Raw genomic sequence first — 16,524 nt, 5'->3', positions numbered from 1 at the left:
GAAATATCTTGTTAAAGAAGCATTCGTCTTCCAAACGCCAAAATAATTTTAAATTTATAATGTGAACATGCCTGGGGAACCCTGGAAATAAAGTTATAAGCATAAATTACAGGCTTGGGATGAAATGTTTTACTGTGTTCTTGGTGATGTTAGAAATTGTGTCTTAATGTATTACAAAGCCATGAACATTGGTTATTGACAGATAAGTATAAGCAGTTATAATCTTGTGATAAGAACCCATGTTTAAAGAGAATTAACGAAGCTTTTATAAATAGGGAAATGCTTTGTTAGTTTACCAATGGTATAATGTCTATTGCCTGATGATAATTGATCTGATTACTTTAAAATCCAAAATGCATGGGATTTGAGGTAATCTTTCCGTTATATAAATGATAGTTTTGTTTCTAAGAGTATAAACCTACATGTATATTAACTTTCAATTGAAATTTTTCTTTGCCAGTTATTACTATCAAGAATTCCTAATCGTATGTAAAAGCAGTAGACAATTTTAATGGACATGGAAACTCCTTGAAACAAAGAAGATTAACAATTTAGTTATTAGTTCCAGCGATTGTCATCAAATCATAAACTCTACTATAATTGCAAATTTGTTGAATAAATAAAGTCAAGATGGTCACTTTTTCCTTATATTTATCATATACATGTAGTCTCTTTAAATACAAGATTTTTTTCTTAAATATTTGTTCATGCCATTATCCGAAAAAAAATGAAATCACTATTTCACTTAATGATACAATTGTCTGTTGACTTATAAGTATTCAGTGTTCTGTGAATGAGGAAATGGAATATTTTCTTGCACATACAGAATGATAATACCTTGTTAACTTAACTATACCCTCGTAATTTTAACAGATTAACATATTGATACATCGTTGTAATTTCGAAATTATTTTCATGTTCAAAAGAAATAAACCAAAATAAGACATTTTCAAAACAGTACATACTTGTTAAACTTTGATAGATAGACTTCGGACTTGTGATATTTACCAATATAAAAAGGTACAAAAAAGAAGAGGAAAAAACGAAACAGATATTAAAACAAATTATATCAATTTTTTTGCTTCGTAAGTTAAGTTGATTGCTTAATACTCAACAGTAAACATCTTCGTACTCAACAATAAACATCATATTTTCATATGGTTTGATAATTTAAAAGTCTCTCAGTACTTTAGTAATTTCTTATTAAAGTTTTAAAAAACAAATAAAGAATTTTGCCAATATTTATAGCGTTACCACAAAATGTTCTGTACAATTCAACATACAATTCATTGTTGTTAAAACAGAATTTAAAAATATTTTTGTCATAGGCATTTTATAATTTAATTGTTGATGCTTTCTCTTTGGTTTAGAAAATAAAAGGAAAAATTGTGATAATTCAAAAATAAATCATTATTTCAAAGTGAGTTGTCATAATTTTAAGTTCTGTTTGCAATAAAGTTGTCTTGCTTGATGGAAGTTCGAATCTCTCTGAATATCTGAAGTAGTTCACTACCGACTAAAGAAACCATATGTTGAATTAGGAATTGCAAGCAAAGCATGTATGTAGATTTCTGAAATATTTCTAATTATTTTAAGGTACGCCTATTAGGTTATTTGAATTTATTCAGATTTCTAGATAAAGAATTTATAACAACTGAATTGGAAGACGCACTTCTTCCCAGAAAACACCAGAGACATAGATAACAGAGATAAGCAGCTCCTATAATATTATACTCCATTGAAATATCACTCATGCCAATCAAAAAGTGAGAAAAAAAGGCATTTTGTAGCAAATAAAACTTAATGGATGTACATTTGATCCTTTAATATTATATAACATTTGAAAGGTAAATCTTTTATCTATTGCTGCATGTTAAAATATTGGTAACTTTCCATACCTTTCACTTAGAAAAACATAGCAGAACATACCCACTGAGCCAGTTTTTTCGTCAAATAAATAGTTTTGTAACAAAAATTATTACGTAGTAGATGTATCGTTTGTTTAATGGGAACTGTAAATATTTTTACCTGCAGCCATAAACAAAAGCTTTCAGAAAATGTATTATTTTACTGATTTTGATATCTGGTTAATAAGTTTAATAAGTTTAGCAGGCACGCATGATATTTTAACTGGCTAGGAAGTTGCCTATCTCTGTGCTATATCATAAATAACAAAGGTTTGAATATTTGACAAAATTGAGCCGCGTCACGACAAAACCAACTTAATGGGTTCCGCGCAGTCTGATCAGGATCCATGCTGTTCGCTATCAGTTTCTCTACTTGTTATACGGTTTGTCAGCGAACAGCATGGATCCTGATCAGACTGCGCGGATGCGCAGGCTGGTCTGGATCCATGCTGGTCGCAAACCCATTATGTTGGTTTTGTCATGACGCGGCTCATGTCATAAGTAACAAAGGTTTGAATATTTGACAAATAGTGTTTCATATAAATTACATATTTCAGAATAACAGAAAATAACAGTTCAAAATAGAATAGAGTAGAACACAACAGAACAGAACAGGTTTTATTATACAATATGACTTGAACAGCTCCTCGACATTACACAAATATGTAGCATATATTAAATACATAGCCTGGGTCCAGTCTGTCGATTTTTATGTGCTTCTGTTCGGATATTATCCAAAAAACAGAAGGGTATGAAATATCGTGTTTTTATGAATAAGCAAAAAATATCAACGCCTTAATCCCAGGCTATTAAATACAATTTTAAAATACAAACAAACAAATTAATCAGTCATAGACATGTATAACAATCATTATATTAACCATGTTTCAACATTAAAGAAATATAACACATTTATTTTATATTTACCAGTGACATATTGTGTTCTATCCGTTTGATAAAAGCCATATCATCTACAGTATATAACTTAATTATAGCGTGGTGATATAGCTCTGCAGAACTATTTTTGGCGTACGTTTTAATTTGAACAATGCCGTAATTTTTACGTAATTTTTACGTGGTTCAATTAAGTAGAAGTTTATTGTTGCGTTGTGTTCTAAATGGCACATTTCTCGATTCCAATAGCATAATTTCTCTAAAATTGAATACTGAACACATCGATATCGAAGTGAGAAAAAAAAACCACATATTCACTGCATACTAGCTATTACTTTTTTCTCCCTTCTAAGTGTAATATATACCATTTTCATTCAAAATAAACAGACATCTTCTACACGTAGATATAATTCAGGTTGGTCATATTCTGATGATGTCAATGATAAATAAAGTATTTCAAAATAAATGACATTTAAAGAATGTCCATAAAGAAAGCACTAGATTTCTTAATGTTACTGCTGATGAGGGAGGAGTCACTTAAGGTGATGTAATGTTTTCCCGCCAAAAATATCTAACATCGGCCAATATCGTAATAAATCGGTCTTTTCCGGACATTAATTTTTCACAGTCTTCAGTATTCAATAATTTCTAACCTTTTATAACCGGAATTTACTACAATTTATCGATAAAGGATGAATGATTGTAAATAACCTAATGCCAAAGATTTTGAATAAAATAACGTTCCGGAAATAACCGATTTGCTACGATATTGGCCGAAGTTAGAAGTTTTTTTTTGCGGCAAAGCCTTACAGTAAGACTACCTTAAGTAAGATATTATCCATGGTAGCCACTAAAACTAAATATATAAATAACTTCCTCACAAAACTTGCATTACTAGTTAACCATACACAAAGGTCAATATATACAATATATACAAAGCACAACATTAGACTTGGTTCATCCTAACTGGTAAGTTCTGGTAAATTAGTATGTACCTTATATGTACTTGTATACCACTGGAACCACTTAAGAGTCTCGGTTGTTCTTCTCCCCATCTGAGAGCAGTTCCTAATATTGAACATGTCTCATGGTAAATGTCCAGCATCCCGATTGTAAAGTAAGGAAAAAACAAACAAAAAAACAAAAACCAAACAAATCAAAGCAATAAAATAATATTCGTAATGATAACATATATAACGTCGCACGCCCCCGAAGTTTTACAGATCCAGAGTTTTTCACCTTATTCATAGTTAAAACGTGTGCAGGAAGTAAAGCACGTGTAATATAAGTCATGACGTAATAAAAGTACGTAAAGCAGGACGAAAAGCTTATCCCATGAGACATGTTCAATATTAGGAATGTCCGTCCTGTTTTCGTGTTTTTCGTGCTTTACGTCATGATTCACTTGCTTTACGTCCTGCACACGTTTTTAACTATGGTGTTCCTGAATAAGAAAATAAACGTTCAAGTTAATTAGGTAAAAAAACAAAAGGCATACAGGTGAATTTCATATACTCACATAAGGCCTCAACAAACGGTAGGATTTATTTGTACAACACTAATTAGAGATATGATGTACAATTTTCAAAGCAATACAACACTTGCATTCAGACCGTAATTCTGCATTGTAGGAATCATTAGGTTTCCCTAAAAAACAGTTCACTCCCAATTGATCCCTTACATACTTTACTCACAAAAATATCATTTTTTCTCCATGAGTAATGATTGAAACACCTCCATTTTGTTAAAAAAAGTCTATGTCACAGGGCGAGATTATTGTGCAGCCCGATCGAGACTCACTCGAACCTGGGACCCTCGGAATACCGTACTGCGCTCTACTGACTGAGACTACAAACTACCTTCCCTGATTAGAGAACAGTTCAATACCGTTACATAATCATTTTCTGAATAATTTGGGATTCCAACATACCACAACTTTGGGTCTCTTGAAGAGTTTTTCAACATCATTTTTACCCCAACTTACAACTATGTTCACCTTTTAGCCCTAATGATTCTTGAATTTCATTCATTAAACACATTATTAGGGAATAATTTGGAAATATGTCACCTGTCACCGTGGAAGGTCTGTACAACACGTATTAAGATATAGTACATGTCCTATCCTGTAAATCTAGTATTAAATTGTATGAATTCAATAAATAGTAGCCTTCACACATTACGATCTTAATTTTAATTGGTGTTGTACTGCAAAATCCTACCGTCTGTTGAGGCCTTTATTGATATAGATACACGTATCACAGGTCAGTCAAAATACATAGGTCATATAAAGTCATATACTCATTCCAGACAATTTCTCACAAAAAAGGTTTTGATTTTGCATTGCAATCGTATATGTTTTTTTTTCGGAAGATACTGGCTATTACCCATACTAGTAGTTATTTGCCAAAGTATGATGGGAAAATGCTGAAGAGTTGCGGCTATTATAATTGGTTATTAAACAAAGTCTCCTCGTCCGAAAAGGCAATTCTGTGGTCGTCAGCATTAGAATATAAATTGCCTTGTCGTTCAGGTGCTTGCTCATTTTGAACAATCAAAACTTTTCTCTTTCCAACTTGTGGTGGCCCTGCGTCCTTCCGTTGTTTGTCTTCTAGTTTCGCTTTTTGCTCGACTGCGTAGATTTCTTTCATCCATTTTTGTAGATACTGATGACTTGTCTTCTCGGCGATGTCTAAATCTAGATATCCAGATGGGTCGTAATGCTCCCTGGAAATTTTTCTAATGTCGTTTTCAAGGTTGTGTTGGTCTCCTGAAACTCTCGGAATGCTTGTATTTTCGTTCACTTTACTCTTGTCCCGTATTTCAGGTAAACGCTGCTCTTGCTCAACCTTATTCTCAATGTGTTTACAGTCTGTGTTGTTTTCAGCTATCTTTTCCTTTGTTATAATATCTACATCTTTTACAGCGTTATAGATAACGGGGTCAACTTTGTTCGCACTTTTCGCTTTTGGTAGTGACTTTTGTTTCCTTTGGGCGAGTGCGTCTACATTCGGTTTTCGTCGATCATTATCATTTGAATCACAAACTTTTTCCAAACATATTTTCATCTTAAAACTTTGCTGAGATGTTTCATCCGGCATCACGTAATGACGATAATCCGAAATACTTCCTATTTCTGCATATGAATGACTTATTTCACTGTAAATAAACAATAAATGTCTAATAAACTCATCAGTTCTTAGTTCTGTTGCATGCGAAATACATGTAGAATGGACATTATATTTATCTATATGTCCCTTAAAATACATAACATTCATTGTTTTGAGAAATTTGTTGATGATATTTTCCTATAAAGAGCAAATGAAGTACAAATGTATTAATGAAAATCAAACAGATATTCTTTGAGTGATATAAATATATCTGATCATACTTTGCAGATAAATATAGCAATATACATTTATAGATGCTTGAAACGGATCCAAAAACATTCGAAACAATGGTGACTGATGTGTGCCATTCATGTTTTCGCCCAGCGACCCCGCAAAGCGAAATGTCGAGGAGCGAAAACACGCTAAAAAGCGGGGCGCGGGGCGAAGTTTAATAAATAATCTACGAACCAAACAGCGGGTCCCGTAGCGAAAACACGCTAATTAGCGCACCCGCTAATTAGCTGGTTTTCGCTCCGGGAGGGGGGCGCTTATTACCTTGTTTTCGCTCCGCGCCCCCCGCCATTTTAACTTGTGAATTCTCGACTTTCCGAGTTTCGGAGTCGTGGTGCGAAAACACGAACGGCACAAATCAGCCACCATACGAAATACATCTACTAAAGAGGCGCGGCCAGTGCCTACCAAAATCAGTCGGCACATCTGTGTCATCTCTCCGTTATTCAGTCGGTTCATACGAGCGTTTTTCCCTTTTATTGACAAATGGTTTATACAAGATTGAAAGATAGACACGTTTATTTTAAGACATTCAGCGTAGAAATAGTTAATATAATTAAGATAGTTTAATCTGCTATGTGCAATACCTATCGTTGCAGGTCACCGATAATGATGCCTGTACATGTCTTGTACATGTTTTGGCATGTGTCGACAAAACGCCTTTATTGTTTGGCTTTGTCCCTGTTTAAAAATAAGAACAACAAGAATTTTTGACCATTGGTTTCTGTATATACGTATATATAATTTTATGATGTCAGGTTCTATTAAAATCGACGGAATTTGTTTTCTGTCTAAGTCCTGAGTCCTTCAACTGAATAGTATTTATAGTTACGAATTTGATTTAATATATAGATTGCCTCTTATTGCAATTACAATTAAACTATTTCAATAATCTAGCGAACTAAATAATGTTTTATTCGAACTAAAATATGCTTTGTTAGGTCTTAGTAATGCTTTGTTCGGACTAAATAAAGCTTTGTTCGGACTAAATAGTGCTTTGTTAGGACGAAGTAATGGTTTGTTCGGACCAAATAATGCTCTTTTCAGACTAAATAACGCTTTTTTGGGTCTAAATAATGCTTTGTTTGGACTAGATAAGGCATGGATCGGTCCAGAAAATGTTGGTTTTTTTTACTAAATAATGCTTTGTAAGGTCTAAGTAATGTTTTGTTCAGACAAAATAATGCTTTGTTCGGACCATATAATGTTTGTTCGGTCTAAATAATTCTTTGCTTGGACTAAATAATGTTTTGAACGGACTAAATATTTTTTTGTTCGGTCAAAATAATTCTTTGAACGGACTAAATAATTCTTTGTTCGGTCTTATTTTTAATTTATCGGACTAAATAAGGCTTTGTTCGGTCTAAATAATGCTTTGATTGGACTAAATAATGCTGTGTTCGGACTAAATAACGCTTTGTTAGGTCTTAGTAATGCTTTGTTCGGTCTTAATAATGCTTTGTTCGGACTAAATAATGCTTTCTTTGGACGAAATAATGGTTTGTTCGGACTAAATAATGCTTTGTTTGGACGAAATAATGGTTTGTTTGGACTAAATAATGCTCTTTTCAGACTAAATAATGCTTTGTTAGGTCTAAGGAATGCTTTGTTCGGACAAAATAATGCTTTGCTCGGACTAAATAATGCATTGTTTGGACGAATATTATGTTTTTAGGATTTTTAAACAGTGGAGTCCCTTTAATGTTTGCACACAGAAGCACACCAATACAAAATGAATCGTTTTAAAGATGAAATTTTGCGCTTTACGCTGTTTCAATTCGTTTTCAGTTTGGTTTTGAAATAAGAGAACTAGGTTGGAAAAAATGAACTTGTATCTGTTTGTATATTTATGCTGCCATTCAACTCCATGTCATGTCTCATGTCACAGGTGGGCTTTGCCAAGTGCTTCATTTAGTCGATTTATTATTCATAGTAACTATTTGCATTAATTAAAGTGTATTGGTCTATAATGGAAGATATATTTTCATAACAATAATTATGTCGATAATATTAAACAAGACTAGACACCATATTGTACTCAGCAATGTATAATCACCTCATTTTATGTCCCTGATTATGCAAACGTTCTTTTCAATATATACTATGCTTATCCTTGAAATTTTTTGAAATCTATGAAATTCTTACTGAATATTTCTTGCATATCAGACTGGCGTTTCCGTGAGTTTTACCCATGCCGGAAATTTCATCTGGCATAGGGGGTGGGGGGCAGATGAGTCGCGTGCTGTACAATGGCACGCTTAGGATGAATTCAGGTTAGGTAATGTTGGTATTTTAAAAAAATGCCAGTTTTTAATGGCATACATGTATATACATGTAATCATATACTGTGACAACATAATTATAATGTGAAACACTAATACATGTAACTACTTTGTATGAAGTCAAAACATGTTTATTTTTTATTCACAAAGATTGTAGTAATTACCAATATTTTCTAATATCAAATTTGAGCATTGTCCAGCAATATTGACCTGGCACTCCTAAAGTCGGTATATTCCGTAAACGTTACGATCTACTTGTAAATCGATATTAATGTAAAATCCACTTGTTTAAATGATGTAAATTTGAAAATCTGGTTTGAAGAATGTAGACTTAAACTTGTTGGTTCGAATCTTATTTCAGCATTTTTTTATTTTAATTTAAAAGTTGCCATTCTCTTCAAGCTATTGCAAATCTTTATATTGTGTATACAATCTTTGTAGTATTATAGTAACTGCATTTAAAGCGTTAAATCATATTCGATTGCATAATGCCACAAAGAGAACCGTTGAAAGATACTGTAATGAAATAAATAATACAATTGTGTATAAAACACCACTTAAAAGGTATTCTAAAACCAGGTGTACAGTAGTAAAACGATTTCGAATTAATTCTTGCAAGTAAGTTTTTTTTTTTAATCATAACATGGACGTAGTCACTACTTCATTTAGATAAGAAACGTACATCTTACAGTTCTTACCGTGTTTCTTCTTCATAAGGGCAACAATAATAACAATAATCAAAATGGTGGACATTGCTGTAACTGTTGCTGTAGCTGCATATCCTGATATATGTGTTGTTTCTGGTGTTTCATTATCTGGTGTTGTCGTATTATCCTTTGGTGGCGCTGGAGCCAATTCTTCTGTAATGTAGACATGAATTTGCTTCAACATTTTTTTTTTGAAAAACAAAAACAAAAAAAACTTTTCTTTTTTAGCAATGCAATGAAAATGCTATATCACTTGAGAGCAATGCAATTTAAGTTTTAATGTGAAAATTGCAGGAGTCCGTTTCATGTGAGAAAATTTCAACATCTATCACACCTCCTAGAACGGCTTAAGCAATATTTAAACTTCAACACAATAATTTATCGGAATCATTGCTGTCAAAGGGCAAGCAAAATATAACATCTTCAGTGAAGACAGTCTACTTCGATTTAACAACGAAGAGTACAAAAAGTAAACAGAATACGATATTGTTTTGTGTAGGAATTTAGTAAAGAGGACTTATTTATTTTTTTTATTTTTTTTTTAATTTCAGTCTCGTGTTTATGAAGCAATGTATGTTATTTTACGCTGAGATACATTGTATTCAAAAGTTATCAAATAAAAGTATACAAAATTTTAAACATACTGTTTTCTTGTCCACAAAGTATATATATATGGCCATTTTTGTCATGAACTGAAATAATTGAATACATGAAATATATATGATATCACTTGTCAGTAAAATATACATGTATACGGGCAGAGTTAAACAATACTAATTATTTTACCTCAATATATCATTCAATGTAAAACTCTCATAATTATTACACTTTATTCCCCATTTTAATATATTTTAACATAATAGAAGAAAATATATATATATAAATATTTATGGATATAGATATTTATCCATACATACAGCTCTGGGATACCATCGAGCACTCTGTCTAGGGTTTGTACTGACTTTTAGTGTTATTGGATTTATATAAATATTTATGTATATTTAGATCTATATATATATTTAAAACCTATTTAATGATCAACATTATTTCTTTCAACCAAAAATAAGGCATTTCTCTAAATCACTGATAGCTCTGCCCTTTCCCTCTACAAAATGTCTACACCTTGTCAAGTTTCTAACATTTCACATTTAGATAAGCTAAATAAATGACCCTTTCGAACATTTTTTACTGAAATGTCACAGAATTTATACCTTTATCTACAGTAATTAGGTAAAAACAATGGAGTTAATGAACTGTGTACATCCTTTTCAAATATATGGAAAATGTGAGAAAAATACATTAGAGATTATTAATTGATACAAATTCGTTATTAGCTTCAAGTTATTCACTAACATTTAAAATCCCTATTGATTTGCTCTTTTGAAAAACAGTTCTTTTTTTCTGTGTGTCAATTTTGGTTTACAGGTGGAGGGGGTCCATTTTCAATGAGTTTTCCAGCCAAAAAATGTAATCATTGTATCCTTAATATCAAGGATTGCTAAAGCAGTTCATTCCTATCAAGTGAAAGAAAATAACTTTTGGTTACTTTTTCTAGAAAATATAAAGTTAAAACAGTCAGCAATATATAACAGACATTTTTCTTAGAGTTAAAAGGATATAAAAAGGTTACTATGTAATCATTTGTCTCTGCGTGCCCCACATGTATTATCTATGTAATAAATCAATTAATTGTATCCTCACATTTAGAAAGCCTATTTTTTTATGTTGGCATTGTTTTGCTAACCTAGATATTTTACAATTCAGAGTGCAATTCACACCTGCAACTCCTCCCTAATATAATGCATTATTGAAATTTGTTAGACTGGTTAGACGACAGATTAAGTAAATTTTATTTAGTTAGTACACATTAACCAAAGTTAGACTTAGCAGAAATTTGAAAAATACTACAATGTGATTGGACAAAAAAATAATGTTGATCATTAATTCAACATAGTTAATATAGGTCATGGTGTAAACATAGGTTATATGCATCATTATATAATCATACATATGTAACAAAAAAAGCTGTGAGATATATTTTTTTATATACAATTTATTGTCTAGAATTCCATTTAAAATTAGTGCTTTAACGAAACGAAAACAAATACACTAAAAATGGATTAACATCAAAAGTACCCATATTGTTTGATATAACACAATTTGTGAAAAATATTTCAATTAGTTTCTCTGTCAGAACAGAAACAAGGTATAAAGTCGGGTCACAAAACATATTCGCTTAAAAGATTAAAGTTGCGTTGTACATGTGTATAGATAGTGGCAAGTGAATGATTTCCTTTTTCAACAAACTTGAATAATAGCCGTGATATCATACATATATGATATATGATATATAATATTTCTGTATAAACCGTCAAATATTAGTGAAGGGGTGGAGCACCGGATTCCTAATCCTGTGATCGTGGGTTCGAATCTCCAACCAGAGGTTAGCTTCTGTTTCGGCTTCCTGTATCGAAACTTGTGTCATTTCTGGTTTTGAAACACAGGAAAGCAGCCATCCGGCGTGATTCAAAAGTGGACAGTCAAGGCCCCTAAATAGAAGTTTGACAATAGAAGATAAATAAAATAAGCTAAAGTTCTTATACACTTAAAACAAATATAAACATACTTGAGAATGAAAATTGAAGAAGAAGAAATGGAACACCGTTGTGAGGTTCTGTGGCATAATCCACAACAAACGTCTGTTTGCTTCTATCGTTGCCATTTGTAATTTCACTTCGGATTAACACTTCGTTATTGCAACGTGTTACGTTTCCTCCACTTTTAACTGTCAGATTCATACTTGAAATTTAAAGAATACTTAATTTTATCATTTTAAATATTGATATTCTGGAACTTTTAACTGAAAAACAATAAGCATAAACGGGGACTCCATTGAGATTTTCTTTGACATTACGGAAGTAGAAATTATTTTCGCGATTAATGTTCCATTTGATATTGTTATAGACCAATTATTTGTGTGCAAAATTTTCGATTATTCACTCATTCCATTTTCAAGAATAATTATTCGAATTGTGAAGAATGACTCAAAATTGAAAGATCTTCAAATCTGGCTAAGAAAAGTACAAAAATACGATTTTTAATATATTGCTGAGTATGTTTCTCATTATTTTTGCATATCTTTCTGTTTTGAGCACCGCAGCAGATCTAAGAAAGAAATTAAAATTACAAAAATGTATATATTTTTAGGTTTTTTTCACCTCAATGAAGTTCCTTGATTACACAAATATGTCGTAAATTTATTAAAGTGTACAAGGAGCGCTTCTAGGGAACGTTGTCGAGCAGCGATCTTAATACAAGGGACAGACAATTATGCATATGCTAACTATGTCAATTCCTTAAACTATTAAAGTGACAATTATTTTACCAAGTCAGAGGGCTTAATTAATGCACTTTTAATAAAGCTACTAGCTTATAAGTGTACCTTTTTGTTGGGAATATTGTCAGGGATGTCTCGATGTGTCCGTTTGTTTCAACATCACATGTACACAACTCTGTAGTGCTTTCGTCGCCTTTGTAGATGAGGTCAACACCATTTGGATTTCCATAAAATGTTTTTAGAGTAGAACTTTGATGGCAAAATTGCAGGAACGCATCATCTACATGTACAAATGTTAATTGCATCGATAAGTTTGTCAATAATTTGAATACCTTTGATTTGAGATATTATTCATTGATACTTTAGAGTTTGTCTCTCTAACATTACCAACCATGTCTCTCTATCTTTACCAACCATGTCTCTCTCTATCTTTACCAACCATGTATCTCTCCCTTTACCAACCATGTCTCTTTAACTTTACCAACCATGTTTCTCTAACTTTACCAACCATGTTTCTCTAACTTTACCAACCATGTCAATCTAACTTTTCCAACCATGTCTCTCTATCTTTACCAAACGCGTCTCTCTAACTTTACCAACCATGTCTCTCTAACTTTACCAACCTTGTCAATTTAACTTTTCCACCCATGTCTCTCCAACTTTTCCAACCATGCATCTCTACCTTTACCAACCATGTATCTCTCCCTTTACCAACCATGTCAATCTAACTTTACCAACAATGTCTCTCTACCTTTACCAACCATTTCTCTCTAACTTTACCAACCATGTATCTCTACCTTTACCAACCATGTCTCTCTAACTTTACCAACCATGTCTCTCTAACTTTACCAACCATGTCTCTCTACCTTTACCAACCATGTCTCTCTACCTTTACCAACCATGTCTCTCTACCTTTACCAACCATGTCTCTCTACCTTTACCAACCATGTCTCTCTACCTTTACCAACCATGTCTCTCTAACTTTACCAACCATGTCTCTCTAACTTTACCAACCATGTCTCCCTAACGTAACCGACCATGTATCTCTACCTTTACCAACCATGGCTCTCTAACTTCACCAACAATTTTCTCTACCTTTACCAACCATGTCTCTCTACCTTTACCAACCATGTCTCTCTAACGTTACCAACCATGTCTCTCTACCTTTACCAACCATGTCTCTCTTACTTTTCCAACCATTTCTCTCTACCTTTACCAAGCATGTCTCTCTACCTTTACCAACCATGTCTATCTTACGTTACCAACCATGTCTCTCTACCTTAACCAACCATGTCTCTCTTACTTTTCCAACCATTTCTCTCTACCTTTACCAAGCATGTCTCTCTACCTTTACCAACCATGTCTATCTTACGTTACCAACCATGTCTCTCTACCTAAACCAACCATGTCTCTCTAACTTTACCAACTATGTCTCTCTACCTTTACCAACCATGTCTCTCTTACGTTACCAACCATGTATCTCTACCTTTACCAACCATGTCTCTCTACCTTTACCAACCATGTCTCTCTTACGTTACCAACCATGTCTCTATAACTTAACCAACCATGTCTCTCTTCCTTTACCAACCATGTCAATCTAACGTCACTAACCACAATTATTTCTCTCTCAAGTATTAGATTCTTTTCATGGAAATAGGTATAATTTACCTGGAAGACAGTTGTATTCAATTGCGATGCCATGGGATTTATCATTTGGAAAACGTTCTGGAAAATGTGGAATGTTACAATGACTTTCAGCCACACATCCTGCGAGAATTTCGTGCCACATTGCTTTTCCCAAACCGTGAAATACCCCTGGTACTGTCGCGGATTTGTTGTTTGCACATGTATATGTTTTATCTGATTTAAAACCCCATCCGTCGACAATATTGATTTTGGAATCACCCTTGCACTGTAATTCTATGTTGATTTGATGTTCGTTAAACGTACACAAGAATACATGATTAAGTCCAGAAATGCTTTGGCACGTGAACAAAATATCTAAAGCAAACATATTTTATCAAATTATCAAGAGTAAATAATGAATAATACTTAAAGATATAAAAAATATTCCAATTTTATAATCAGTCAATAAAGAAGACACATACGTTCGCCTCGTTTTATAACCATTTGTTGCTACAACAAAACATGCATTTCCAATTGTTGCTCACACGCAATTTACACGCGCCTTATTATATAACCAAATCTTGCTTAAATGGAAAGGACTAGGTAGCACAATATATATTGCCACGCGCCTTTTTCTATAAAATCTAATTATTTTTAGGACGGGGAACACCCATGCGCCTTATATAGCCAAACCCCGCCAAAAAAGAACATACACGCGCCTTGTTCTATAACCAATTTTTCCTAAAATGAATCAACATGCACCGTTTTATATATCCAGTTCTTGTCAAAACGGAGCTTACACGCACCTTGACCTTAACAAAATATTCTTAAAAACGAACGTAGGTACACGTTTATATGTTACTAGCGAAACTTACACAAGTCTTATTTTGTATAATAACCACTGCTAACACGGACCATTCAGGCACGTTTTTTATAACCAAACATAGCTAAAACGGAACATTCACACACGTTTTTTTATAACCAAACATAACTAAAACGGAACATTCACGCGCGTTCTTTTATAACCAAACATAGCTAAAACGGAACATTCACGCACGTTCTTTGATAACCAAACATAGCTAAAACGGAACATTTACGCACGTTTTTTTATAACCAAACATAGCTAAAACGGAACATTCACGCATATTTTTTTATAACCAAACATAGCTAAAACGGAACATTCACGCGCGTTCTTTTATAAATAAACATAGCTAAAACCGAACATTCACGCGCGTTCTTTTATAACCAAACATAGCTAAAACGGAACATTCACGCGCGTTCTTTTATAACCAAACATAGCTAAAACGGAACATTCACGCACGTTCTTTGATAACCAAACATAGCTAAAACGGAACATTTACGCATTTTTTTTTATAACCAAACATAGCTAAAACGGAACATTAACGCACGTTTTTTTATAACCAAACATAGCTAAAACGGAACATTCACGCGCGTTCTTTTATAAATAAACATAGCTAAAACGGAACATTCACGCGCGTTCTTTTATAACCAAACATAGCTAAAACGGAACATTCACGCGCGTTCTTTTATAACCAAACATAGCTAAAACGGAACATTCACGCGCGTTCTTTTATAAACAAACATAGCTAAAACGGAAAATTCACGCACGTTCTTTTGTAACCAAACATAGCTAAAACGGAACATTTTCTATAACCAATTACTGCTAAAATATGGTAAACAAGATCAACGAAGAAAGGCGGCGTTCAATGAACGCAACCACTACACGACCCAACAACAAGAACCAGTGGCTAGGAGCCCAGGAAGGTCCCGAACAAAAACAGGAATATACATGATGCCACTTTAAGAACATCATGGTATAAAATGACGAGGGAAACACAAAGAAAAACACAGCTTTCTGAAATCTATTTTAAAGAATTCTGACTATTTCTTATATCTATATTGTAAATTTGCATATACAAATATACACATATTCAATAATACCATGCAGTTATTACAAAATACATACATATTAAGGTTGCCCTCGTTTTGTAAGTCATCCTGGATACGTAAAAAATAACTATCAAAACAATCACAAAGATCTGTGTTAGTGCACGCTCACTCTGTAACGACGTTCGTTTCTCTAATAAACTTATGACAATTAACGCTAATTATTTGTAATTATCAATGTTTCCGTATCTCCTTAATAAACGTGATTACACAAATACATGCTAACATACACGTGCTTCATCTGAATTATTTTTTTAGTATTGAATTCTGTGAAAGGGTGTGAGAAAAATATATGTTTCTCGTTCTCTTTTTCTTTCTATGTGTTGGTGGCGATGCCCCTTGTGACTGAGGGTTGGGGCCCAATTAAGTATTTAAAAGCCACTTTTTATCCCTCTTTAATATTTT

General features: G+C 33.0%; 1 protein-coding gene across 1 annotated transcript; it reads right to left on the bottom strand.

Moving 5' to 3' along the window:
• Positions 1–5,128: 5,128 nt before the first annotated feature.
• On the bottom strand, positions 5,129–16,240 carry LOC132724872 (uncharacterized). Its single transcript, XM_060709829.1, has 8 exons — positions 16,139–16,240; positions 14,194–14,526; positions 12,631–12,805; positions 11,815–11,987; positions 9,833–9,880; positions 9,180–9,341; positions 6,787–6,880; positions 5,129–5,957 (listed from the first exon to the last, which is right to left on the bottom strand). Exons 1-8 carry the CDS (start codon positions 16,167–16,169, stop codon positions 5,243–5,245), a joined length of 1,731 nt encoding a protein of 576 aa, XP_060565812.1. The 5' UTR covers positions 16,170–16,240; the 3' UTR covers positions 5,129–5,242.
• Between the last annotated feature and the right edge of the window lie 284 nt (positions 16,241–16,524).

The sequence above is a fragment of the Ruditapes philippinarum genome, unplaced genomic scaffold (genome assembly GCF_026571515.1).
Source record: "Ruditapes philippinarum isolate M1 unplaced genomic scaffold, ASM2657151v2 ctg713_1_1_1_1, whole genome shotgun sequence".
NCBI lineage: Eukaryota > Metazoa > Mollusca > Bivalvia > Venerida > Veneridae > Ruditapes > Ruditapes philippinarum.
Note: the sequence above shows the minus strand (reverse complement) of the source record. Positions and strands in the feature narration are given on the sequence as shown.

What these genes read in the sequence shown, in the direction of transcription:
- LOC132724872 (XM_060709829.1), bottom strand. Translation starts at nt 16,169, where the DNA reads ATGACTTACAAAACGAGGGCAACCTTAATAT. An exon ending in ACAATATTCCCAACAAAAAG is followed by an intron (nt 11,988 to 12,630) that starts GTACACTTATAA and finishes TTAAATTTCAAG; the next exon opens with TATGAATCTGACAGTTAAAA. An exon ending in ACTTTGTGGACAAGAAAACA is followed by an intron (nt 9,342 to 9,832) that starts GTATGTTTAAAA and finishes TCTACATTACAG; the next exon opens with AAGAATTGGCTCCAGCGCCA.